The 25,891-nt window shown below is 34.1% G+C and overlaps 2 protein-coding genes across 3 annotated transcripts in view; one reads left to right on the plus strand and one right to left on the minus strand.

Moving 5' to 3' along the window:
* Positions 1-7,569, minus strand: part of LOC128205199 (sorting nexin-8-like) — a 32,156-nt gene extending 24,587 nt beyond the window's left edge. The window contains exons 1-5 of the mRNA XM_052906696.1: positions 7,543-7,569; positions 7,289-7,413; positions 2,088-2,220; positions 938-1,131; positions 497-614 (exon numbers count right to left, since the gene is read on the minus strand). Of these exons, the coding sequence (XP_052762656.1) occupies positions 497-614; positions 938-1,131; positions 2,088-2,220; positions 7,289-7,413; positions 7,543-7,564 (592 nt within the window). The 5' untranslated portion in view covers positions 7,565-7,569. The remainder of the gene's footprint in view (positions 1-496; positions 615-937; positions 1,132-2,087; positions 2,221-7,288; positions 7,414-7,542) is intronic.
* A 186-nt stretch (positions 7,570-7,755) lies between these two features.
* Positions 7,756-25,891, plus strand: part of LOC128206341 (IQ domain-containing protein E-like) — a 109,346-nt gene continuing 91,210 nt past the window's right edge. For both annotated transcript variants that reach the window (XM_052908731.1, XM_052908740.1), the window contains exons 1-7: positions 7,756-8,077; positions 9,559-9,612; positions 14,534-14,582; positions 16,263-16,301; positions 16,520-16,618; positions 17,351-17,440; positions 23,564-23,704. In XM_052908731.1, the coding sequence (XP_052764691.1) occupies positions 8,060-8,077; positions 9,559-9,612; positions 14,534-14,582; positions 16,263-16,301; positions 16,520-16,618; positions 17,351-17,440; positions 23,564-23,704 (490 nt within the window). In that variant the 5' untranslated portion in view covers positions 7,756-8,059. The remainder of the gene's footprint in view (positions 8,078-9,558; positions 9,613-14,533; positions 14,583-16,262; positions 16,302-16,519; positions 16,619-17,350; positions 17,441-23,563; positions 23,705-25,891) is intronic.

Here is a 25,891-nt window from a genome sequence, read left to right on the forward strand (position 1 = left end):
AGGTCCACAATGAGACAGGGAGGTCCTCAAGTAAACTAGCAGTTGTGGAGGAGACCATTACCGGAAACGATGGGTTGGTTCGTGCAGCGCGGATTCCGACACAAAATGGACAACACACTACCTTACGTAACATCGCGGCGTATGGACTTAACGTCGACGTCACTTCCGTTGATTAGTATATATGATTATTGAGTTAAAGGATCGAACCTGACAAGACGTGTTATTTACTTACTCAGTCTTACAAAGACAACATGATTGAATATTAATTATACAGTAACTATTATAATGATGCTTCCACTGCACATAAATATATAATATATGTAAATGCATATGCAATATTGCCCTTCAAATTTAAGTTTGGTTTGAAACATTTAAATTACTTTAATAACAATACAATTATATCATAAACATAAGCTTTAAAAATCAACTAGATTCGGTTAATCCAATTAAAAGCAAGTCACCGAGGCACTTAGAATGACAAAACAGCAAGAGTTACCTCCCATCATTTTCTTTGGAGGAAGCCTAGGTACACATCTGTAAGGGAATCGCATCAGCAGTAGCTCATGAAAAGCGAGGAAATCATTGTAACGACGAAGAGTGGTTGCCTTATACCGCTGTAATTACAATTTTTATAATGGTTAACTGTAATAAAATTGTTATGAAAATAATGAGCAATGTATTTCTATCAATTTGAGATACTTATAAATACAATTAATTACAGTTCAGAAAGACAGTGTGATAAAGCAAACTTCAGAAATATTCAAACCTAATTCATTTCAAAGATATTTGCCACAAAAAGAAATCTGTCATTAAGAACGAATAAACAGTTACCAGGTACGCAAAAGTTAATATATTGAAATGAGCAACTTGCAAAACAGCATAACAAATATAATGGTTATAACAACTTGATGAGCTATTGAAAAACAACCTACAGTACCTGACTTGTAACTTCATATTCAACATGTTTTAATATTAATCCTTTCTTTTCTGGTAGCAACTCAACTTTAACAGTATCTAGACCAACAAGTTCATCAAAGGCAAATCCAAGCACATTAGGTGTTTTCTGTCTCCTAAGCCTTACACTGGCTGATCGCAACTCTGATAAATCTCCCAAAGTAGGCTTTGGCAGTTCTGCAAAGAAAAGAGGATTTAATAGAGATTAAAGTTTTTTGGTTCTCTGATGGCCTTTAATACATTTTTAGAATTATTTCGACTCATGTTAGAATGGTAAAACATGCATCACTGTATTGTAAAAAGTCTATTAGAAGAATAACTAGAAGCGCCATAATGCGACGAAACCAGGTTTTTGTTATGGGCAATCAGAAATTATAGCCAATTAATTTGTTGTATGAGCAAGTTCAATCTGCAGCTTCATATAAGCTATATTCACACTAAGATTCATCACTATCCATCAATTCTAACTAAGTTGTTGGGCAGGAAAACATTTTTCTATTTTTAGGAATAGTGACCTTGACCCCACCTCCCAAGCTAGCTCTTCACATAAGCTACCTTCGCTCTAAGTTTCATCAATATCTATCTATGCTAACTAAAGTTAGGGCAGAAACCATTTTTCTATTTTCAGTAACAGTGACCTTGACCCAACCCCCCTCAAAAGAAATTCCAAGTTTACTCTTCACATTAGCTACTAGTACCTACACACAAAATTTCGTCAATATCTATCAATCCTAACTAAAGTTATTGGGCAGAAACCATTTTTCTATTTTTAGTAACAGGCGACTCACAAGCAATCACAAGCTAGCTCTTCACATAAGCTACCTACACACCAAGTTTCATCAATATTTGTCAATGCTAACTAAAGTTATTGGGCAGAAACCATTTTTCTATTTTTAGTAACAGTGACCTTGACCTTAGCCCCACCCCCCTCAAAAGCAATCCCAAGCTAGCTCTTCCCTAAGCTACCTACACACCAAGTTGCATCAATATCTATCAATGCTAACTTAAGTTATTGAACAGAAACCAATGTTTGACGCCCACCCGCCCGCCCGCTCAACGACAACCTCATTCTAATAACCCGGTTTTCATTAAAAACCTGGTTAAAAATAAAATTGAAATGGAAGTTTTTTAACCTTGTCCTGAGAAAGATTCCAGTAGCTTCTCATTAATGTTCTTCCCTTGTTGAGCCAAGGCTGTAAGAGCTAAAGCCTTGTATAATCCATTTCGAGACAAATAGCCCTGTTTACTGTCAGTTGCTTCCCATATCTGTCAAAACAAAAGGATCATTTATGTTAAAGTTGAATTTTTAAAAAACGTACATTTAATAAAAAAAAAAAAAGTTATTAATATATGCTTTTATGATTTTATTTTTTAAATTCTGATATTCAACAACAATTAACATGGTGTAATCTTTTCTAATACAGTGGAACCTCACTAAACCGGATCTCCACAAAACCGGAATCCTCGGGATACCGGACTTTTTTCAGAGTCCCGATTTTCCCCTTCTATTTTCAATGTAAAATAATCCCCACAATACCGGAACCTCGGAATTCCGGATACCGGACAAAAAATCGAGAAAATTTGTTAGTTGTCATCGTAATTTTACCTCCCAAAACCGGACATATATTTGTTCAAACATGTCAAAATGATTTTGTGTATTAGGAATTCGCGAATCGCGTGTCACTTTGTCACTTTGTTTTGACAGCCGGTGCGTCGTTAAATATTGCACCTTTGATGTTGTGATAACTCGATAATCGATAATTATGATTGCGCTGTGGATTGACTGCCACGCGATAATCAAACGTTAATCAAACTTGTGAAAAGAAAATTGATTGAAACATTAATTTGTTTGTTGCAGAAAATAAAGAACTAGAAACGGTTATTAAGTGATCATTTTGGAGCGTTGTTTTATCTAAAGACATCTATGAGTGAATCAAATTAGAGCAGTGCGTTAATTAAACTATCAAACATACTTAACAAGCATTAAATTACGCGATTTGTTTTATTTTTTTAAACTCGGAAAAAAGATGAAAATAAAAACGCAGAATTATGTTTATCACTTTATAAACTGTATCTGTAATGTACATTGATATATAAATGAATACTCTATGCATTATTTCAAGTTACTTGAACCATCGTTGATGTAAAATAAATGTTATCTTTATGTGTTTTTATTTTATTCCAATTTCCAACTTCCCTTTAAAGGTTAACTCAGTTAATATTTTGAGTAAACTTACTCCGTACATCAAATCCTCACTAAACCGGAAATTTTGCCCAGTTCGGACCTTGTCCGGTTTAGTGAGTTTTCACTGTAAACACAAATCTAAGATAATAGATCGGCATATTAGGAAGGATCTTCAAATTTGTTATCCTAAGTCTTAAGTATATCTTGTGTTTCATTTAAATGTTGCAATTTTATGAAATGTAGATAATTCCTATAAGTTTGCAGATTCTATAACAGACAACTAATTCTAATAAAAGTAATAAAGAACCCAAAAATACTACCAGTAACCTCCAAACAAACAAAATACAAGAATCTATTTTAAGTATGTGTAAACAAGAAACATTAGCTCAATGAGCTATTTTCTGACATAAATAACAGACATACATAACATATCAAAACAAGAGATGTTTGTCAAACATTATGCCCCCCCTGAGCGCCATGTTGTCAGGATTATATGGACAATTGAATGAAATATGCATGGACCGAAATGACAGCTGTTTTGTTGCTGTTTTAAGATTATGACCATTAAAGTGTGAGGATAAAGTGTGATATGACCGTCATGACCTTTGACTCTATGAACTCAAAATCTAGAGTCATCAGCTGGTCACCTGAAACCTAAATGTCAAGTTTGAGGGCCATGGGTGCAGGCATTGTCAAGTTATCACAAGACAAGTTTTTTTCGTTCAAGGTCACTGTGACCTTGACCTTTGACCCGATGACCCCTTAAATCATAAGGGGTCATCTACAAGTCAGATGCAACTCCAATTCAAGTTTGAAGGCCATGGGTTCAGGCATTGTTGAGTTATCACTCGGACAACCTTTACCATTCAAGATCACTGTGACCTTGACCTTTGGCTCTATGAATCCTAAAATCAATAAGGGTGATCTACTGGTCAGGCTTAACATCCATGTCAAATTTAATGATCATAGGTTCAGGCATTGTTAAGATATCAGTGGGGGAAGATTTGATAACTTTTTGCGTTAAAGGTTACTGTGACATTGACCTTGGCCTGATGACCCCCAAAGTCGATAGGGGTCATCTACTGGGCAGGCCCAACCTTCATGTCAAGTTTGATGACCATAGGTCCAAGAATTGTCGAGTTTGCTTTCAAGGTCACTGTGACCTTGACCTTTGACCCCTAAAATCAATAGGGGTCATCTACTGGTCAGGCCCAACCTCCATGTCAAGTTTGAGGGCCATGGGTGCAGGCATTGTTGAGTTATCACTTGGACAACCTTTTATCATTCAAGGTCACTGTGACCTTGACCTTTGGCCCAATGACCCCTAAAATTAATAGGGACAATCTTCTGGCCAGGCTCAACCTCCAAATCAAGTTTGAGGGCCATGGGTGCAGCCATTGTCAAGTTATCACTCGGATAACCTTTTACCATTCCAGGTCACTGTGACCTTGACCTTTGGCCCAATGACCCCTTAAATCAATAGGGACCTTCTTCTGGCCAGGCCCAACCTCCAAGTCAAGTTTGAGGGTCATGGGTGCAGGCATTGTCGAGTTATCACTCGGACAACCTTTTACCATTCCAGGTCACTGTGACCTTGACCTTTGGCCAGATGACCCCCAAAACCATAGGGGTCATCTCCTGGTCAGGCAAATTCTCCAAGTTTGAGGGCCATGGGTGCAGGCATTGTTGAGTTATCAATCGGACAACCTTTTACCATTCAAGGTCACTGTGACCTTGACCTTTGGCCCAATGACCCCCAAAAACCATAGGGGTCATCGACTGGTCAGGCCCAACCTCCAAGTCAAGTTTGAGGGCCATGGGTGCAGGCATTGTTGAGTTATCACTCGAACAACCTTTTACCATTCAAGGTCACTGTGACCTTGACCTTTGACCCATTGAGCCCAAAAAACAATAGGGGTCAGCTCTTCTTCGAAGGGGGGCATAAAAATAACAATGACCTTGCGACCTGGAAAAAAAGCATATATGTTAAGATGAACACATATTGGAGCAAGTATTTACAAAAGCTGTTCGTTATCATATTCATGCATACAAAAACAAATAGTAAAATTGGATTAGAGCATCGAAAATAGCGATAACATCAACAAGTTTTCCCGGCTGTACGGGCAATCCACACGTTCACGGTTTCACTAGTTGACATCCAACTGTAGAATGGTAAGTTTTTTCAAAAGTATAACTTAAAGGGTAATCATATACATTGAAATAGCAAAATTGTAAGTAGCAAAATATACAAGCTTTGATGTGTAGTTGGTATATAACTTAATAATAATCTAGCTTGATAGGAAAAATCTTTGGAAAGTATTGCTTAGAGGAGGTATTACATTTATCATGTTATTTTGATATTACACCTATCACTGTAAAAGAATGTTATATATATTTGAAACAATCATAAGTAGATATTAGCCCATGTTATTTAATTTGATAAATTGTTAGTTTATTCAAAAAGTCTGCTGAAATCTTTTCTGGTATTTGAATGCCATATCTTGTCCAGTGGAAGTAAGCCATCCCACTGAAAACAAAACTCCTTTTCTGTTAAGACAAAGGATAAAAGATATTCAATGAAACATCTTATATTTCTCAATATCTTTATTTTTAAAGCAATTTCTTCTATTTTTAAAGCAGAGCCCTAGGTGCATATTAGTGTATAAAACGCATTGAAAAATATGAAAAATGCAATAAATTTTACATTTTTTCAATTCAAAATGCATTGGATTTAGTCAAAACATCTTTCTGATTAACTATACAGTGTATCAAGCACAATTTTTTAATATTAAATTGGCAGTGTGGAAAATAGCCACATACAGTACAGCTTTTACTCCACTATTAAGAACAAACTTGGTACTATTTTCTATTTGTCACAGTAGGTTCATATCAACATATATGGAAAGGAACCTGGGAGTCTTTCTGATTGAGAAAAAGTCTTCCAATCACAATTTTGCCTGGAAATGAACCTGTAAGTATGCTTAAAAAATAGACAGAAAAGATAAAATAATGTAATAACTTTTCCATTGGCTGGGGGTCTAATTTTGGGGGAAAATAATTCTTGTTATTTTCCAAAAGGAAAATTGGCAATATCACATGTATTTCCAATTTTGGGGGAAAAGGATAGTTTTTTTAACATTGGGAATGGGGTGGAACTTCACCAAGACCAAAAAATATGCATCCATGTCATATCACTGAAACCGGATTAGCTTCTTCCATCTACATCCATGGAAAGTAAACAAGATTTCAACATTTGTGCAATGAGATGGTTTTGAAAAAATTAAAAAGTGGTGGATAGGAATAAAGATGGAGGAGTGAAACTTCAAAAAAAGTTTATATCCTATAAACATGTTTGCACAGAGCTCTTTTACTTTGCCCACAGAAAGGATAGCTGAAAAATAAGCTCAGCTAACAATTGTTTTTTATTGACAATCACCAACTAATGATAGAAAATAAAAGATGTTCAAAACAAGAATCTTCTAATCCCTTAATGGCTAATCAGGTAGGTGAAAAACAGGCCATGTTTTATAAATATTGAAATTGAATTTAGAGACTTATTTGATGCTTAAAATAGATTATTAACGGTCATACTTGACCATGTATTAAACTGCAAAAGTATTTTGAACAAGATTAGCTTTAAATCCATTAAAAAAAATGTTTTTACCTCTTTCATTGAATTTGGTAATCATAGCTTCTTATAGTCAACTGTTTTGCATATGTGAACTGGAGGTGACCAAGTCATGTATATACTGTTATGATTTGGCAGTAAGGAATAAAAAACAAAAACACTTAAACAGAATATTGTTTGTTGGATATTGACTTTTTGCGCACGAAACATATGTGAAAAAAACATATAAAAGGGTCATTCAACTTGTTTTTATGATCCTTATATAGACATAATAATTATGCTATAACATGGAATCCCATTTGGAATGAATTGCCCAAAAATTGTGACAAAACTGTTTGCACATGAAGAATTGGCCACATAAAAATCCTCAAAAAATCAGTCCAGGTACAATTATTCGGACAACACCATATATAATAGTCAAATTTAGTAGGCAAGTGATCAACTTAAGAAACAACTTAAATAAGCACTTGCAGAAATTAACTGACGTATGCATTAGATTCAAAAACTTCACTTGACAGTACCTGTAGCATTGTTGCCTTCGGTAGGCTTGATTTGACGAGGATTTCCAGGAACAGATCCTGGTCAACATGTTCCTGGTTTGGACAAACAATATCATAAACCTCCCTGTAAAATGGAGGAACCGACCCTGAAAGTGATAACAACCTTTTTATTCAGTGTATTACTGCAAAGAGACATAAATGCAATGATTCAATATAATTCTTATGCCGTGACAACACGAATACGGTGCGATTTCTGTTTTGACACTCCCACCTACCAAACGTTAGGTCTGCCGCCATTTTGTTTTGATCATGTGACTGTCCTCCCAATTTATAGTCTCTAAACAATAATTAATTGTCCAAAAGGTAACAGGCCCCTCAAAAACGGAACTAAGAAATATTTCAACCTGAAAGAAACAATAAATAATTCAAATTACGTTTCTTTTTCACATTTCTTGAAACTATTTTCATTCGTGATATACCTTTTTAGAGAGTATGATTTTCATGGTTGCTGTTTGTTTACATCAGGATTGTTTGGGAGCTACCTGTGCATTCTTTAAAACGATATCATTTTGTGGTATTTAAACAGGATATTATTGTTCGCAAATAAATTTTGGAGTTATTATTGTCTTAACCTTTCAATGTTTTAGATCATTTTTAATAAACAAACCTGCACTGTATTTCAAGTTCAGACTTGAGCGTAGTTGAGGCTCTTTGAAAGGTGCAAAGTATGCGGATGACCAGATGACTTATGTCTAGTACTGTGTAGCGTGACGAAGACGGACATCTTTTCCAATGCCAGGGAAATATAAAGTAATGACTCATTGTTGGAAGTTTTGGTCATATAATTGGTGCTTTTATTATCATTTCGACATGGTTTTTTTCTTAACTGTAACTCCATTTTCACATGCTTCATAATAATTATACCAACAAATAAACTCATAAAACAAATGAAACAAATAATAATCTGGAGAATTCATGAAGCATGAAAGAGATAAACTAAAACATTAACATGAAAAAAAAACCTATACTGTAGTGTTCACTAAAATTTCGCTGAGTATGTAAACCTTTTTCCAGATTAAAATCCGGCTCATTTTCCACTGAGTGTTTTAAACTTTCAGAAAAATGGTGATTGCCAGATCAAATAGATTTATTGACCTCAAAAGTGGAACTTGCTGCTACATTGCTACTATTAATAATTGATATAACTCCATGCATTGCTACTACATTATTACTGTTTATAATATTTAATAAATAATTACTTGTAATTTTTTTATATAGATAGGGCAACCATTTTCACATTTTTTGTTTTTCCCTTTTCAAAAAAGAAAAACACTTACCATAACAGTTAATCTATAGTAAACTCCTTACGGAACTACCACTTTTTGATTTACTCAGCGGATTATTGGCATCGCGGACACAATGTAACTTTACGCTATTCGCTTTCCGCAGCATTTACACTCAAACACTCTCTGCTGCTGATCAGTGGACCAAAGAATTACCATTGACATGTTACCATGTAAACACCTTGAAACTCTGAGGAAACCGATTAGAAACTCCTGATGTATCTGGTTGTGCTTTATTTATTTGAATACTTTTCTTTCATAGTGTTGTTTCAATATTTTTCAGACTCACCTAATACCACTTGTAATCCTTTACGATATAGGTTGATGTCCATTTACGATCTTGTTTTAGTGCATTATTATTATTAGCTCATTTCCCATCAAGTCCCACTGCCAGTATTCTAAAGTAAGGTAAATTTACTGTTTTCTATGTATATTCAATTTACTTCTCCAAACCTTTTTGACATATTTTAACCTCCAGTTTGATAAAAAGAAATTATTGCATTTTCACAATAACAAACCTGCCATTAGCCCTAAAAAGTCTAAATCTAGGACGCAATATGTCACTACGAAATTTGCATTCATATCACATACATTCCACACTGCCAAAAATACAATATTGCTTTATATACTAATAATTTCCATTTATTTACTAAGAAGTAATGGTTTAGATATTGTTTTAACAAAATATACATAAAGGTCCTTACACTGATACTTTCATTAAACATTTTAATTAAAATCTAAATTCTATTAATTCGAAGAAATGGACGGTATTACGACAATGTCATCACAGATTAAATAGGCAATTATTAAATCCCTGTACATAAGCTTACTTTATACTTTTATAACATAATAATTAACAATGCAATGAAATTATTGTTTTGAATGCGGAAAAACAAATGATATGTATCACAAGTTTACTAATAATGATTGTGTTTTCACTTACTTCAGGTTGCCGACTGTGATGACTATCTGTCGGATGACCTTGAAACTGCTGACACATTGGTAATTACAGAACCCATACTGCCTCATGTATTTATTTTACCATTCAATAAACCTAGGCTAAAAATATAATAAATGATTATTACTTTTTTGACCATTATCCCTAAAATAATTCACAATGATTTATTTTATATTTATTGTAAATAAAAAGAAGCTTCATAAAAAGAACAGCTTAACAAACAAAAAAAAGGATAGGCAAAATATGGCCATGAAAACGAACGGACCCCATGATAGGTCATACTGACACACGGCTGGAAGTCCGAGTGGAAAAGAACCACGCAAGCCGAGAGAGGCTAGGCTGAGCTGTTGTATTGAATGTATATTCAAAGTGTACTCTATTAATACTATAGTGTCCTATGATATGCCCGTGCCGGAATAGACTGTTTGGCAAAATGCGACAACCCAGCAACTACGGTCTATGTGCAAATGCTCCTTACCAAAAGCAACTGCAAAACCGGCAATATACCCGCAATCTCCTAGCAACACAACGCAACAATGCAACCCACAATTGCCAACCAAAAAATATGTTTATGAAATCATACGTAATGCATTATCAAAACCCTTAAAGCGTCAATATAAATTCCAATCCCAAGGCAGCCGAGATGAACTCCATCCGGGCGGAAAAACCTGATCCTCGTGTGAAATATCTATGTTGAGTAACCCATAAGCCCCTGTGCGGCCTGGTTATTTCGAGAGAAATTTGCAGGGGTTATATTTGCATTCGGGTTTGGCAGGGAATGACTGCAATTAATCTCAGCATGCCTTGCACCACACCGTGAATAGACATGGTTAAATTTACACATGACCCATGAGCAATTCCCTTTATTAAAATCAATGCATGCAAAACTTGTAGACGATCGTGTTTGGCTATGGTTTACTGAGACCGTTCCGAGTTCCCTGGGGCGTGTCACGAACAATCATACAACGCCACCACAGATCATTATTAATTTTGAAACATGGTGACTTAGTTATGGCCTGCATGCAAAGCCGCCTTGGCGTGAAGCACCCTCTCTAACATTGTACATATATTGTAACATTTCGTTTGTTTTATGGGGTTGCAAAGCCAGATAGATGGACATGTAAATCAAAAATGCATCAGTCCACTTTTCGATGGATTGTACCTTTTCCTTGCACTGTTTTGGTTTGGCCTCAAGGGAGCCATCTAGTGATATTGACAGTGTGGAACTTTTACACATATCGTTCAATTCAATTGCCCCTTTTAACAAGATAGCCAAATTTATGTACTCTCCCCTCATTATTTGTTGCTTCAATTGCGTTGGTACATGTGATGAAAGATCATCCTTCGCTAATCTATACATGTCCATGCTACCATCAAAATTTGCACCCATTTGGAACTCTCCACCTTGGCCAGACCCCGCCAAGCCACACCCAGTATCTGAAGGACTTTGCCTATTATCCGTAGGAACCACAGTTTCTGTGGTTAAAGTGGGCAAAATATGAGACCTAGCAATGATATCATGGAAGTCAATTACATTACCCTCATTGTTGTTTCCCAGCTACGCTTCTGGCAAGGGTATCTGTGGCGCCTGTGGGAGTTGTGCTTCCAAATTGACACGAGGCGGTTGCCTTAGCTGCCGTGCACATGGCTGTTCCTCTTCCCTTACTTCTGCTGCTTTCCCCACCTTCCTTTTCCTCCCTTTAGGGCGTCCTCTATCCGGCATTGTTGTATCAGGCGTATGTAGCCGCCAGTGTGAGATATTACAGTACTAAACTTCTTTCATTTTCTTATTTTTTCAAGAGCTTTTTAATTTCGGTCTTCTCCGCACGAGATTTTGCTAGCAAAGAAAGATTCCGGTTCATAAACTGGTTTAATTTAATTCAAAAATGCACTTTAAACTAGTATCAAATATCAAGAACCAGTCCGCATTGATTTTATCGATAGAGGCCGAGAGTGTTCCGATTGCTTCGCAACGGAACAACAGACCTTAAATTCAATCTCGCGAAAATAATAAAATTTATTTTTAAGCAAAATAAATTAACTTATTTTTTTGTATCTATTGGTTTGTAGGTGCACTTTTTTTGCATTTTAAGTGTATTATTCAAATAATAAGTGCTTTTTTCTATTAAAAATTCTGCATTTCATCTCAATTATTCATGTTCAAATTAAGGATTTCTTTTATCAGTAGTAATTTAATTGTTCAGTTTATCTATGTGTAAATCTACAATAACATTAAAAAAATTCAGTCATTCATCAAATTCATATTTTCTATGAATTCCTGATTGAATGAAGTATTCAATCTCTTGATGAATGAATGAAATATGGAAAAAAAAAAAGGTTGAATCCAAAAATAAATTAATACATGGATGAATGAATAAATGATTGATTGATTGATTGATTGATTAATTGATTGATTGCATAAATGAATGAATAAATGAATGAATGAATGATGAATAAATGTGAATGTTTGATTGATTTACTGATTGATTGGTTGGTTGATTGATTAGTGATTCAATGAAAGAATAATAAATGAATGAATGAATGAAGATTTGAATAAATAATTGAATGAAGGAATTAATAAATAAATTAATAAATAATAAAAAAATGATTAATTAATTTACTTAATTAGTTACTTATAAATGAAAGGATGAATTAATGAATTATCAATTAATGATTCAAAGGATATTTTTAATTAATGAATGAAATACATCATAATTTAATAATATTATGCAAAATAATACACTTACCAAATAAACAGTTATTAATTGCATGTAACTGAATATTCACAGAATTCATATTACTTTAATTTATATACATGTTATCATCATAGATCTTAATGCTTTGTTCATAAGCCATTCCCATGATAAGCCATATTTGTACAACAACCAATCAGAATCTCAGAACCAAATTTGAAATAGAGGTGGCCATTTTGTTGGGATTTCAGTAGGAAGCAGTGCCGTAGCTAGAGGCGTGTTTTAACCGAGGCAGAAACCTTTTGGGGGGAGGGGGTAGGTCCGAAAATGTGTTGGTTCCTAGTTCATCTGTGGTGTGCTCTGGGATGTTTTCCATTCAGTTTCAGTTAATTATTTTACCAAAATGTTCATTATATTGTATGCATATTGTATGATTGACAATGCCGTAGCCATTCTTGATAGATATGCTGAGTAGTGCTTCCTGGCACGTCCTTATGGTTAATAGGCCTGTGGTCCTGGGCGACACTTTCGGCCATAAAACAAATAATATTATTGTGTATATGTAATAATAGTTAAAAACAGTTCATGGTCCACAATGAATCGTTGTCAGACCTTTAAAAGTATCACTTTGTTTAAGTCGTAATGTAATGATTTTAGGTACATTGACCGTCAATCTTCGCAATGAAAAGGAGCATACCAGTTGTTGGCTAAATTTTATGGGGAATCGTTTGAACAAAAGCGCGCGAGCAAAAATCATTGCCTTACAGTTTTATACTTTGAACAGAGTCCGACCCGACAGAGACAATTACAGCGAGGATGGTGCCTCAACTTGCCTCAGCGTCTGTTGCTACAACATTTTGCATAATTTATTGTACCTAGTTCTATTATATTGTAGTGGTGTCTCGAGTTCAGATGCAAATTTTATTATTTCTCATTGCCCTTGTATGTATTTTTTTATTTTTTGCTCTGCAAATTTTAACCGAGGCAGCTGCCTTGGTGTGCCTCAGTGTGGCTACGGCGCTGGGAAGGGTTGGCTGTTTTTAAAGGAATTAATGAATTTACACAAATAACAACCATTGATAATTAAAGGGATAAATTTATGATATAACTATCCAAAGATCAGATGAACATGGAATTTGGAATATGACATAATCCAATCATTTGATGTTTAATATCTGATAAGAATCAGTGTTGTTTTCCAAGGGGTAATCAAACTGCCATCTACCTGATGACCTACCAGAAAATTGGATTGATCAATTATGTAAAGTATTAATTAACAATAAGGTAGTTCACACACACAGTCTAATAACTAACTACAGAGCTGTTAGGAACCTCTAAATTTAAAAAAAAGGCAACATAAGGCAGAGTATGGAAAAAGTAATTTTCCTATGACTTAAGGTGACAGTTTAAAAAAATAGTTTACAATTTATGTATCATACTGAAAGGTTGTTATAATTGCCTCTACACCAACTTATGGTGTAAATAATTAGAAGATCTAAACAAAAATAATATTTAGTATAAGGTCATAATGTTGTTGTTTTTTATCTTAATTGGGGAAGTTTTGCAATAAAATTAATGAGAGTAAACTTGATTGCTATATATGTGATCTATCTTTATTATAATGTATTTTTTTGTTTAGATTTTAATAACATCAGAAGTTGTTAGGGGGGAAGACATCAGTTTTGAGGGCAATATACTGAAAAAAATGGCTTCTTAAATTGCCTTTAAAAAACAAAACAACCTGAAGCTTTTTTCGCAAAAGTTGTGGGATTTTTTCTGTCTTAAACTGCACAAAGGTTCGCAAAATATTTTCTTTTAGTAAAAACGCAGTGCTTCGCAAAAGCTGAGTTTTTTCCCTCAAAAGGCACAAAGCTCTCTTCTGGTTCCTTTGGAAAAATAATTAAATAATAATAATAACTATTAATTTAAACCAAAAACGCAGCTTTTGCGAAGAGCTGCGCTTTTTTGGCCAATACCGCAAAAAGCTTCGCAAAAGCTGCGCTTTTTCGAACAAAAAATGAAGCTTTTGCGAAGAGCTGCGCTTTTTTGGCCAATACCGCACAAATTGCTTTGCACATGTTGGTCGGTCCATTATTAAACGTCTGGTGTCTCAATTGGTTAGTTTGCTGTTCAGTATTAAATAACACCTGCAATTTAAAATTTGTGAAAGTAAACAACTTTATTAAAATTTCAAATTACTCGATTTTCTCCCTATCCTGTGCTCAATCATAACCTGTTCTATAAAAACATCATGGTGGTCTTTGGATTTCAGATTGGGAGAAACTGTGTTCCAAAATCCCCTGTAAAAAAGAAGAGACCAAGTAAGTTTACTAATAATTGTTATATTTATAAGTTTTTTATTTATTAAATTAAGTTGAATCTAAATTGCCATTACAGCATACATTTCAGAAGAAAATGGAGCATACTGTATTCCAGGTACTTTAAAATAACAGTTTATATGCTTTGTTGAAAATTGAAAGATGTCACAGAGTATGAATTTTCGGTTTTGTCAATTCAAAAATAAGTTATATTATATATAAGGATATTGAAGCAAATCATTGTGTCTGGAATTGTAACAACGAAAAGAAGGATTTGGAAACTTGATCTTTATTTGTTCGCAAACAGAAAAAATGATGAAAGGAAGATTAAATAATTAATGTAAACAACTCACTGGATATGCATTTCATCAATATTGATTCTCCTTTAGATAAGTTGATTTATGTGTTTGATGTTGCACTTCTGAGTTCTGACATTGATCCTCAACTGTATGGGTTTTGGAATTACAAACAAAAATGTTCGGAATAACACTGTTCAACTATTATTAGTCAACTGCTGACAGTTAAAAGTAACTTAGCTCACAGCTCAGCTATTATTTAATGTCGGCAGTGATTTTTTTTTTGGAATTATTTTTACTGCCTGTGCCTTGCAAATTTGGAAAAAATGTCGCCTTTGGGAAAAAATACAAAATCAGGCAAAAATAGCTACGGTAATATAATAGCAAATATACGTGTTTAACTTTTTTATGCATACATTATACTGTGAAAGCGTAAGTATTGTAAAGATTTTGTGTATATTTCAAGAAATTCATTCCTTTTTTATTCATTAATGTAATGTACATATCAAATTGGGGAAAAAATTATAAAATTTTGGGAAAAATGGACAGTTTTTCGCAAGGGGAAACAGCCTTTAGAAGTCAGTAAATTGCACAAAAAAAATTACTGGACGGGTAAATGATAACAAGAAACATGAGCTATTTTCCGACATGATTAACAAACATCAAAACATCACAATGAGTTGGTGACCTGGAATTAAAAGTGTATAGTTCTAAATAGGTACAAAATTGGAACAAGTATTTACAAATATCTTATTATATTCTTGCAAACAATTACAAAAAGAAAGATGGATAAGAGCATTTAATACAATGATAACATCAACTAGATTTCCAGGAACTTCATACTTGGTATGCCAGTTGGTCATGAAAAGTAGATGACCCTATTGATTTTGAGACCAGAAGGTCAATTTGGTCAAGGTTGAGGTGACCTTGATGTGAAAAAATGGTTTCTGCTCAATAAATTTAGATCCTTCAGGCGTAGGAACTTTATTCTTAGTATGCAAGTTGGTCATGATTATAAGATGGCCCCTGTTGATTTTGAGATCACCTATCTTATATATCTAATGCTATCTTCGTCTCAAGTCCAAAAGTACAAATTTCATGTCCATCATTATTATTTCAAAGCTATGACCACACAGTCGCGGAGACTAGCGCATGTTTTAAAAATGGAATCTCAAGTTAGTTTTTCGTTCTCCCAGACTCCCTACTGATAACCATAAATTATTTGTGAGATGTTTTACATAGTCACACTCTTGTACATAAATTACACTTCATATATCAATATGAAGTTAAAGGCCTTCCTACCACAATTTTCAAAATTACAACAAACGTTTAGGCATGCCCAGATAGGTGCGTAGAGGTATTCATTAGTTTACAAAATATTTTACAGTTTCTTCAAGCACCAACAAGACAACTCCAAGAAGACCTGGTATGCATTTATTTTCATTGGTACTGTTTCAGAGTTTTACATTAATAGTGTCTATATTAGACTTACTTCAATTTGAGAAACATTGCCTCTTTGAAGACCTTGATAATAAACTAATCTGTATAAATATAATAATAAACTATACTTGAAAGAAGAAGCAATTGTAAGACTATCTTTGTCAGACTACCGAACTATCTAATATCTCTGTATGCGCCTTATAGTGACCCCTGGAAAGAAAAAGAAGCGCCCCCAGAGTGCCCCGACCTACCATCGCAGTGGACATGAGCTCTGGATGAATGCTGTCAAACACAGGAAAACTGGTATGTAAAATCCAACAAGAACAACCATGTCATTAAATGCACAAGAATAATGGGCATGGGACCATGATCTGAATCAATGAAAATGAATAAACAGTTTTACCCAAATCAATAATCATTGGAAGACATTTAAAATCTTCCATTTAAGAATGACAATTATTTCAAATTACATAATCTAATGGCATAAAAACACATGATTGTGCTGATTTTATGCCGAAGCTTCAAGTATTAATTCCAAATCCACTAAAGTTTGCTGGTGTGCTGTTTGTAGATTTTCCTACCATGAATGGTTAAAGGGTCTGTACTCCGTATGATAAAATAGCGAAAAAAGAAAATTGTCAAAAACTTGGCATCGATGTGTACAATGCATCGAAACTTACTAATTTAAGTACCACATAGTTTACAATTTATTTAAGTTTAGCAGTTATTTTGTATTTTTCCATTAAAAAAGATTACTGGGTATGTCTACCAGGCAGAATTTATTTCTTATGCGTGATTAGCTAGTCGGTGTTATCACATGATATTACCAAGGTAGGTCTATAGCTTAAATATGTCATCCAATTAGAGTAATTCACCGTGGCTCAGTGGATACAACGCTGGACTGCAATTTGGGTGACACGGGTTCGAACCCGGTCACAGACACAATTTTTTTTTTACGTTTTTTTTTTTTTGGTGCCAATCTGGTGTACAGTCCCCTTAACATTGGTCCCTATACTTGATATTGCCATTTTACAGTTGGGTTATCAGGCAGCAGCAGACCACAGAGTCCGAGACACAAAACAGCCAGTGAGTTCTGGATTGACACACTCAGGAAAACAGGGACTGGTTGGTACCATAATAGTATATTTCACTTTATATGGTTCTTTGTCTTAATTGTTTGGCTAAAACTCAGAGGCCGTTCAAGATAGTCACATTAAACTTGACCACTTCACCATTTTTATGAAACTTTTAAGGGATTTTCCTTGGTTGGTTTCCATTAAAATTTAGGTTGTTCAAAGAAATGAATCCCATGCAGAAGTCTGACTGCCATTGCAACAAAAAAACTTCCAAAAAAAAACAAAATACAGCCTAGAGCTCAGATATTTTGTGTGTAACATTGTCTAGTGATGATCTAGCAAGAATTTTCAAATTATGCCCTTAGGGTCAAAATTGACTATGCCCTAGAGTAAAACTTTAAAACTCTTTTAGATAAAACCCCTGCGCAGATCCTGGGCTTTCCATCCAAAATGCGCAGCTTTTATTGGTATTGGCGAAAAAGCAGCTCCTGCACTTTTTCTTGAAACCTTTCTTAAAAAAAGTGCAGCTTTGTGCTTTCTCATCCAAAAAGATTACATTTGGCAATATTGGCCAAAAAGCTTAGCTTTATTCCTGAAAAAAGTGCAGATTTTCTGGTCCTAGCCAAAAACCTTAGCTTTTTTGCTGAAAATTGCAGCTCATACACTTTTCATTAAGAACGCAGCCCCACATATACAGATATGTGAATCTTTGGCTGTGCCAGTGGGTAGATTTGTTTCTTCAAAGAGGTAGATTTGGGTTCAGAGACTAGAAGATGCATGATTTCTGCAATTTCTACAATATTTGTGGCTATATTTTGTGTGTTAAGATACTTTTATATGATTTTTTTTTTCCTCCTTTTTTAACTGTTAAGGTATTTACTGTTGGAAAAAACTGACTCTTCTTGTTTCCTGTTTTAATTTTTCATAGAATTATGATATGATATTTTTCAGACACATTTTTTTTTTAATCATATCTTTATAAATATTGTTGTTTCTAATTTAACTGAGTAATTAATAAATAATCCAAAGCTGGAATAGTGAATTAAAATCTTTCAAAAAATTAACATTCATCTTTTCTACAAAGAGAATTTTTTTTTCTTTCATAGTTTTCGATGAAATTAGGAGTTTTATCAGTGTAATAACTACATTGAAAATATGAATTTGATATTTTCACTGCAAACTTGAACATTAAAAACATTAAGAACAACTTTTAGAATCGAGGGCGTTTACTTCTCTTTGATCAAAACTAAACTCATCACTTTTGAACCAGTAAATGTTGCCATAAATATCAATTTGAATAAAAAGGTTGCATATGTTTAAATAAAGATGGTTTTGCAAATAAACATAACTTATTTATAAGAATAATGGTATTTCTGTTTTTCAACATTTTCTTGATCTTGAAGCTGAATGTTTGAACGTTTACTTTTGTAAAAAACAAATGAGAGATGGGAAAAAACTGTTTAACATCAATTAAATGATAAATCATCTACCAAATATCTTTTTAAACTGCATGACTTTGTAGTACAAACTTACCGAAAAATTCTAACAACAATTTACTGATAATTCTTTTTCACCAATATATTTTTATTATTATTGTAGGAATATTGGAATCTTTGTAGAGAATTTCCTTTTAGTTGTGAAATGCGAAAATTATTTTCAAATTACAGTTGAACTCGCTATTCTGAACACCGTTTATCCGAAATTATCGCTATTTTTAAATTATTTTTCGGTCCCGATTTTACTCCTTCTTTGTTTAACTTAATATTTGGTCTTTAATCCAAAATTCCAAAATAATCGCTATAATTGCCGTTATGGTTTTTCACACCTATTTATCAATTCTTATTTCAAACTCGATTGTGTCATAGTTTTTCACACCATTCTGCGAATGCACTCGGGCATCGGCTTGAGGTGACAATGGAGCACAAATAGTTACTTGTTAAAGAATGACATTGAGCACGCATACAGTACACTCCACGCGGAACTACCACTTTCCTCGGTGACTCTGAGGCGTTTTTAATTTATCGCGGATTTCCGCCGAGTACGCAACCTTTTTCCTCGCTAAATTTCGCCGAGTTGCACCGAGTTAATTGTTTTCTATGGAGGGTTTTATTGCCGGTAGCGCCGGTGATCGTATCGATTTATTGACCTCATCGCGGAACTCCGCATTTTGTGCATAGCCACTACAGTACTTTGCTCTGTTAAAACAGTATTAAATAATTAGAAAATTAATTTTCAAAGTACAGTAAGTTTCTTTTTAAAAACAATTATTGTAAATTTCCATATCAATTTACATCAGCATCGTCAAACAAATGTTGTTTTTCACATTATGTAATTAAAAGATATACCATAGCATGCATTTGTGTTTGTTATTGTCCTCTTTCTCTTACTCTATTAAGGTGTTGAGAACTTAATTAGATTGGAGTAATGAAGGTGTTGAGAACTTTGTAAGTGTGAATATTTTTCGGTCATTATTTCTTAATTTGCATTTTACCACTTATTAATTTATCCGTAGTTATCAATGGTTCTAAACTTATTTATTACGCATATAAGTGTAAATCCTTTATGAAGTTTATTAAAATCCCATTAAACACCATTGTATACATGCATTGAAATAAATAACACATTCTATCAGCTTCAGATCAAACAGTCTCACTGTGTGACGTCACATAACTCACAGTTTTACCCACGAGGATCTCATGGAGAGCATGTATATTGTTATGCAGGATTAATGTGTCTGAGTGGTGTTTTCGAATGTAACTTAGGTATTGCATTTCCAACTTTAATTCATCACATTAATAAGTTACCTATATCATTGAATGTGTTGACTTTTATTGATGATTCAATAAGTATAACTGTACATAATTGCTTCTTACAGTCTACAAGTGTGGTACAAGTTTTAAAGTTTATTGGCAGATCGTTTTACAAAAATGTCATATCTATGTTTTCTTAATCCCATGATTGCCCTTGTTGTTTATTTAATCCTCCAATAGATATTTCACACTTCCTCTTTCTATATGCAATACATCGTTTAGGATGGTTATTTACTAATTAATTTGTCAACAGTTGCGTATACGTTTAGGTAGATAGATAGATAGATAGATAATCTTCGTCTGTGAAACTTGGTAAGTGTGAAAGTTACGATTGATGTCCTTTGGATGTCCGAAAATTAGATACGCGAAATAAATTATTTTTATAAATAATTACGGGTGTAGCCAAAAATATCAAATAAATTAAACAAAAATAGATACAGTGGGAGATTTTTATCGGTTTTCCTCCGAGTTTCGCGGTGTTTTTACCTCCGAGTAACGCGGCGATTGTAATTATACGGTCCACTGATCAGCCTCGGTGGGTGAACTAGTAAAAACGCTGAGGAAAGAGGATTATGATCAATTGGATGTCGTGTCCGCGATGACCAAAATCCGCCGAGGAAAACGGAAAGTGGTAGTTCCGCGTGGAGTGTACTGTATGTTACAAACATCAATGTCAGAAAATGAGCAATTTATTAGGGTGATGTAGTGTGTATATAATTGCTGGTTAACACAATCTTAATATCATTCGAAATGTCTACCTCATCTTATTCGATCGCCGCATTGCATACATGTGCTGTTATTTGTTTTAAATGTTTTCTGTTGTTTTAATAAAGAAGTACCGTAAATGACTGGGTATAAGACGATAGGGGGTATTAGACGCAGGCAAAAAAATACCTGAAAAATCTGTGAAAAAACTTTTAATCTAAGTTTGGGGTTAAAGGACGCGTAGAAAATATGTCAAAAACATCTGCCAATCTTGGCCACCATGTTTGATGACAGTGACGAAATTATTTTTTTTCGTGAAAATGGCGATGGTTATGTTTAAAACCATACAATGATAATGCAAAATATGTTTCATTTTTATTCGTTTCATGTTAGGATAGGCACTGAAAATTACTTAGTGTGACAATTTGTTTCTGGATGGCACTGAAATGTACCTTTTATGACTATTTGTAAGATTTCTTTCTGACAGTATATTGTAAACGATGACCTGTCAAGAATGAATAGGGAAGTTACTGTATGCAAAAACTTTATATTGTACGGGCTTGTTCTCAAAGTGTCAACACAGAAAATAATAAATAACATGGAAAAGTGCGAAAAATCATGACCATTATTGCATCAGTTTGTAGTATTGGTATGTTAAACGGGTCTAAAGGCAGTGCGAATTTTTCACACCTTATCGTACAACTGACAAACAATATTTTGACAGTGCCCAACTTTGCTTTTTTATATGCATGTTTAATTATTGTTTTATTCAAATTAATATTTAATAATTTTAATAATTTAAATCGTACAATATTTTTTTTTAAATTATAAACATCTTGCGATATACCGTATCCCGATCTTCAACTGCCGTTTTAACCCGTATATACTCAATCGATATGACGCGAGTAACTTCCCTTTCTACATAAATCTAATCAAACTCTCGGCCTGAAATGGACCTGCGAAAAAAGTTCAAAAGCTTGTTATAGGGTATTATACGCAGGCATTTTTTTACATCGAAATCTGAGGGGAAAAAATGCGTCTAATACCCAGTCATTTACAGTATAATAACGAATTATTTGTCAATTATTAAACACTTAATCAACAAATATTTTTGTATACGAAAGATAATTCAAACCAAGTGTATCATATTGGTAACGTGTAACCGACATTGCAATCTTTACGACTTAGTATTTCACGTCATCTTTAATTCGCGAACACTGTCATTTGCGGAAAATTGTTAATCTGAAACATCGCTATTCCGAAGTAATTTGTTGGGTCCCTAGGATTTTGGATTAACGGTGTGGAACTGTACTAATTTGCACATTTCCAACATGTCTCTAAAATTCTACCTTCCTGTAACTTATTTTACCAGAATATATGTGTATATTGCATTCTATTTCTATCCCAGTTGGTACCTGTTGTTAAGGCTCTTTATACAAGGAAGGTAGTTCAATGACTGTTTTAATATTCAGAGGAAGCAGTCCTCAAAAAACAATAATTTAAAGATGAATTAAAAAAGCATCACCATTGTATATTCCAGGAACCTGTTGATTGGGCCCTTTTTATAAGGGTGGTTATACAATTCTTTTACATTCCGAAGAAGCTTAAAAATTGACCTCCTGTGAACAAAAATAAACTGACTTTAACAGCCATACAGTATCATACAAGCAAACACATATTCACTGGTAGAGGGAACAAAGAAATGATACAGTAACTGCCACCATAAAGCTACATACTTGTCTCAAGAGCAATTCAGGCGGCGAACGAAATACAAAACAAACAACCAAATGTATGAAGCATATTTGATTTTACATATTTTACTTTTCATATACTTATATGCATGTTATCTGGAACAATAGCCATGACCATATTCAACAAATACCAAACCGACCATTATTGGGGGATATAACAAAATTGTCATAGCATTCTCTGGTCTTCATTAACAATTTTCAATATTGATTGTATAATGCAAGCTGAGCATTGACAACAAAGTAGCCATTCAGATATATATATATATATATATATATATATATATATATATATATACTGGATGAATTGTCCTGTATTCAAAACACTTTCTTGTCAACAAACTGTCTGTCCTTGAGTTTTACGGTACTCTTTACCATTCATACAAGTTGATGATCGTATGTATTGACATTTTATATCAAATTTCTAAATAACTAGTCATGATTAGAGAAATGAAACCATATCCAATAGTCACCAGTCAGAGATGTGGAGCCATTGTCCATGTCATTCATCGCAGGTCTTGCGGCATTTTGGGTACAAAATTTCTCCTTTAGTGAATACACCATCAACTAGTGGTTTAAAATTCCCTCATAGATGTCAAAATTTTGTTTAAGTCACACTTGGGGATGTGACATGGTCAAGCCATTATGCAGCCATAATAGGGCGCGGTTGGAATTTTATGAACTCAAAAGAAGAAGGAGAAGCCCAAGGTGTTTTTAAATCACCAACTTCATAGATAAAATTAAATAAAACATAATTTCAACTTTGTGAGCTGTCAATAACTTAGTTGTAACACTTTGAAAAGGAACATATTTAACTGCAATTTACCACAATGTGAACAGGTTTTGTTAAGTAACCACATCATACCATATCATATGTAAGTACATTAAGTGTTTCCCTCCATTTCCAAGGTTTCACCACTGAGAGTACAGGTATGAACACCTTCAATGGGAAGCGGCCGCGAGACAAGGACATGCCATACCTAAGCACGCCAAGCTACCTCCGACAAATAGCTGGCACAGAGAAACAAGGCAAAATGATTGATCCTACAGGTAGGTACACTTACACTGTATGATGGTGTCTATATTTCATATTGTATGTCTGTGTTTTGCATTGTGTGACAGTGTTGTTAAATGACAAACCACAATGTTGGTGCAAGAATTGGGGACAGGCCCATGGATTAGCTGCATTTCACACACCCCTGACTCCAATATTTGAGGCACCCATAGTGGATTTATCCAGATATCTTTTATATAATCAATGGTCGCAGCTCATTGCCAATGACTTTTAAAGCTGCACTCTCACAGATATAACTTTTTTACAACTTTTTTTATTTTTTGTCTTGGAAAGAGCAAATTTTTGCGTAAATATCTGCAAACCAATGATATAAGATTGCTGACAAAAAATCAGATCATAGATTTTCATATTTCCGTTCGAAAATTAATGTTTTATGGCTTAAACCATTACTAACAGTTTAGGAAAAATACATAAAATATAATTTTTAGCTCTACTGGCCAAAGGCCAGAAGAGCTTATGCGATGGTAATGTGTATGTAGTATGTGCATCCGTGCGGTTGTACGTCCGTGCGGTCGTGCGTTTGTGCGTCTGTAAACAATTGCTTGTGAACACAATACAGTCTTCAGTTTTGATTTTATCTCGATGAAACTTGTACAGTATCGAGGTATCCATTAGAGCTCGGTTCCTTTTGAAAACCAGCAAGATCCGCCCATGAATGCCTAGATTATGGGCTATGAAAGTTTTAAAGAAATGCTTTCTATTTTTAGCCAGGTCTGCATGAGCGAATTCTATTTTTAGCCAAGTTTACATGTACATGTAAATTCAAGTCTAGAGTTAAGGGAGACAATTTGCAAGTCTAGGATTTTGAGAGACAATTTGCTTTTTGCTTCTGCAGTTGATTTTGTGAATTACTCTGCCTTGTTCTTGTTGAAAGCCCAAAGGCCGTTTTTTAGCTTGAAGTTCTGTAGTTTGCGCATTCATCTTAACAAAATTGGTTGTGAATGTTTAAGTTATGCACCTGGTGTCATTACTGGCCACACCCAGGGTTCACAGGTTTGGTAAACATAAATCTGGACAGGTTTGAAAATCTTTTTGTGTGTTCGTGCATCCATCTCAGCACAATTGATTGTGAATGTTTGTTCAAATTGATCAATGTTGTCCTAGGATGCCCTTGACTTTGACCTTTTGACCAACTTTTTTTAACTTTTAAAACTACAGAAATTTTTACTATGAGTACAGTTTTGAAAGCATTTTTTTTTTGTCAGATGACTTTTACTTGGCACATATTAAAATAGTTCATGCAACTAATCTGCTTACAATACTTTCTTGGCTCAGATGTTGAACGTGCTACGTTTTCAGGTAACCCAAACACAAAACATAAACTATATGTCTGTTGCCTTTTACCCATACATACATGCTCTGGATTGATATGACCACAAAAGCCATGCCAGTAGAGCATAGGCCCTTTTGGGCCTCTTGTTTGAACTTAAATATAAAAATCTGCGATCTAATTTTTGGTCAGCAGTCTTATATAACTGTTTTCCATGGATTTTCGCAAAAAAATTCTCGTTTCAAGACAAAGAATAAAAAAGTTGTTAAGACGGTAAATCTGTGAGAGTGCAGCTTTAAACAAGTTAATATAGAAAATAGCTTTTATGTAGCCTTATGAAATGTTCCACAGTTATGATCATGGAACTTGTGTATCTAACAGTGAAAACTCATGTTTCATTAGATAATAGAAGGAAACCCAATCTCAGAGAACTTTGATTTTAAATGACTGGTTATAAGACACACTTTTTTCCCTCAGATTTTGATGTAAAAAAATGCCTGCGTCTTACAAACAGTAACAAGCTTTTGATATTTTTTTCTGAGGTCGATAAAATTCAGGCCGAAATTGGCTCTTCAGAGAAATAAGTGGTGAAGAACTAGTTTCTAGATTTATGTCACTCACATCATCTGGATTGAGTTTATACGGGTTAAAAAGGCAGTTGAAGATAAGGGTACGGTGTATCGTAAAATGTTTATTATTTAAAAATTTTCATTATTGTACAAATAAAATCATTCAATATTATTCTCTATAAAACAATAGTTAAACATGCATATAAAGAAGCTTAGTTGTGCACTGTGGAAATATTTTATTTGGGTGTTATAATAAGGTGTGAAAAACTTGTACTGCCTTTAAGCAGTTTAACATACCAATAGTACAAACTGTTACGATAATA

The sequence above is a fragment of the Mya arenaria genome, chromosome 2, assembly GCF_026914265.1.
Source record: "Mya arenaria isolate MELC-2E11 chromosome 2, ASM2691426v1".
In the NCBI taxonomy this organism is placed as follows: domain Eukaryota; kingdom Metazoa; phylum Mollusca; class Bivalvia; order Myida; family Myidae; genus Mya; species Mya arenaria.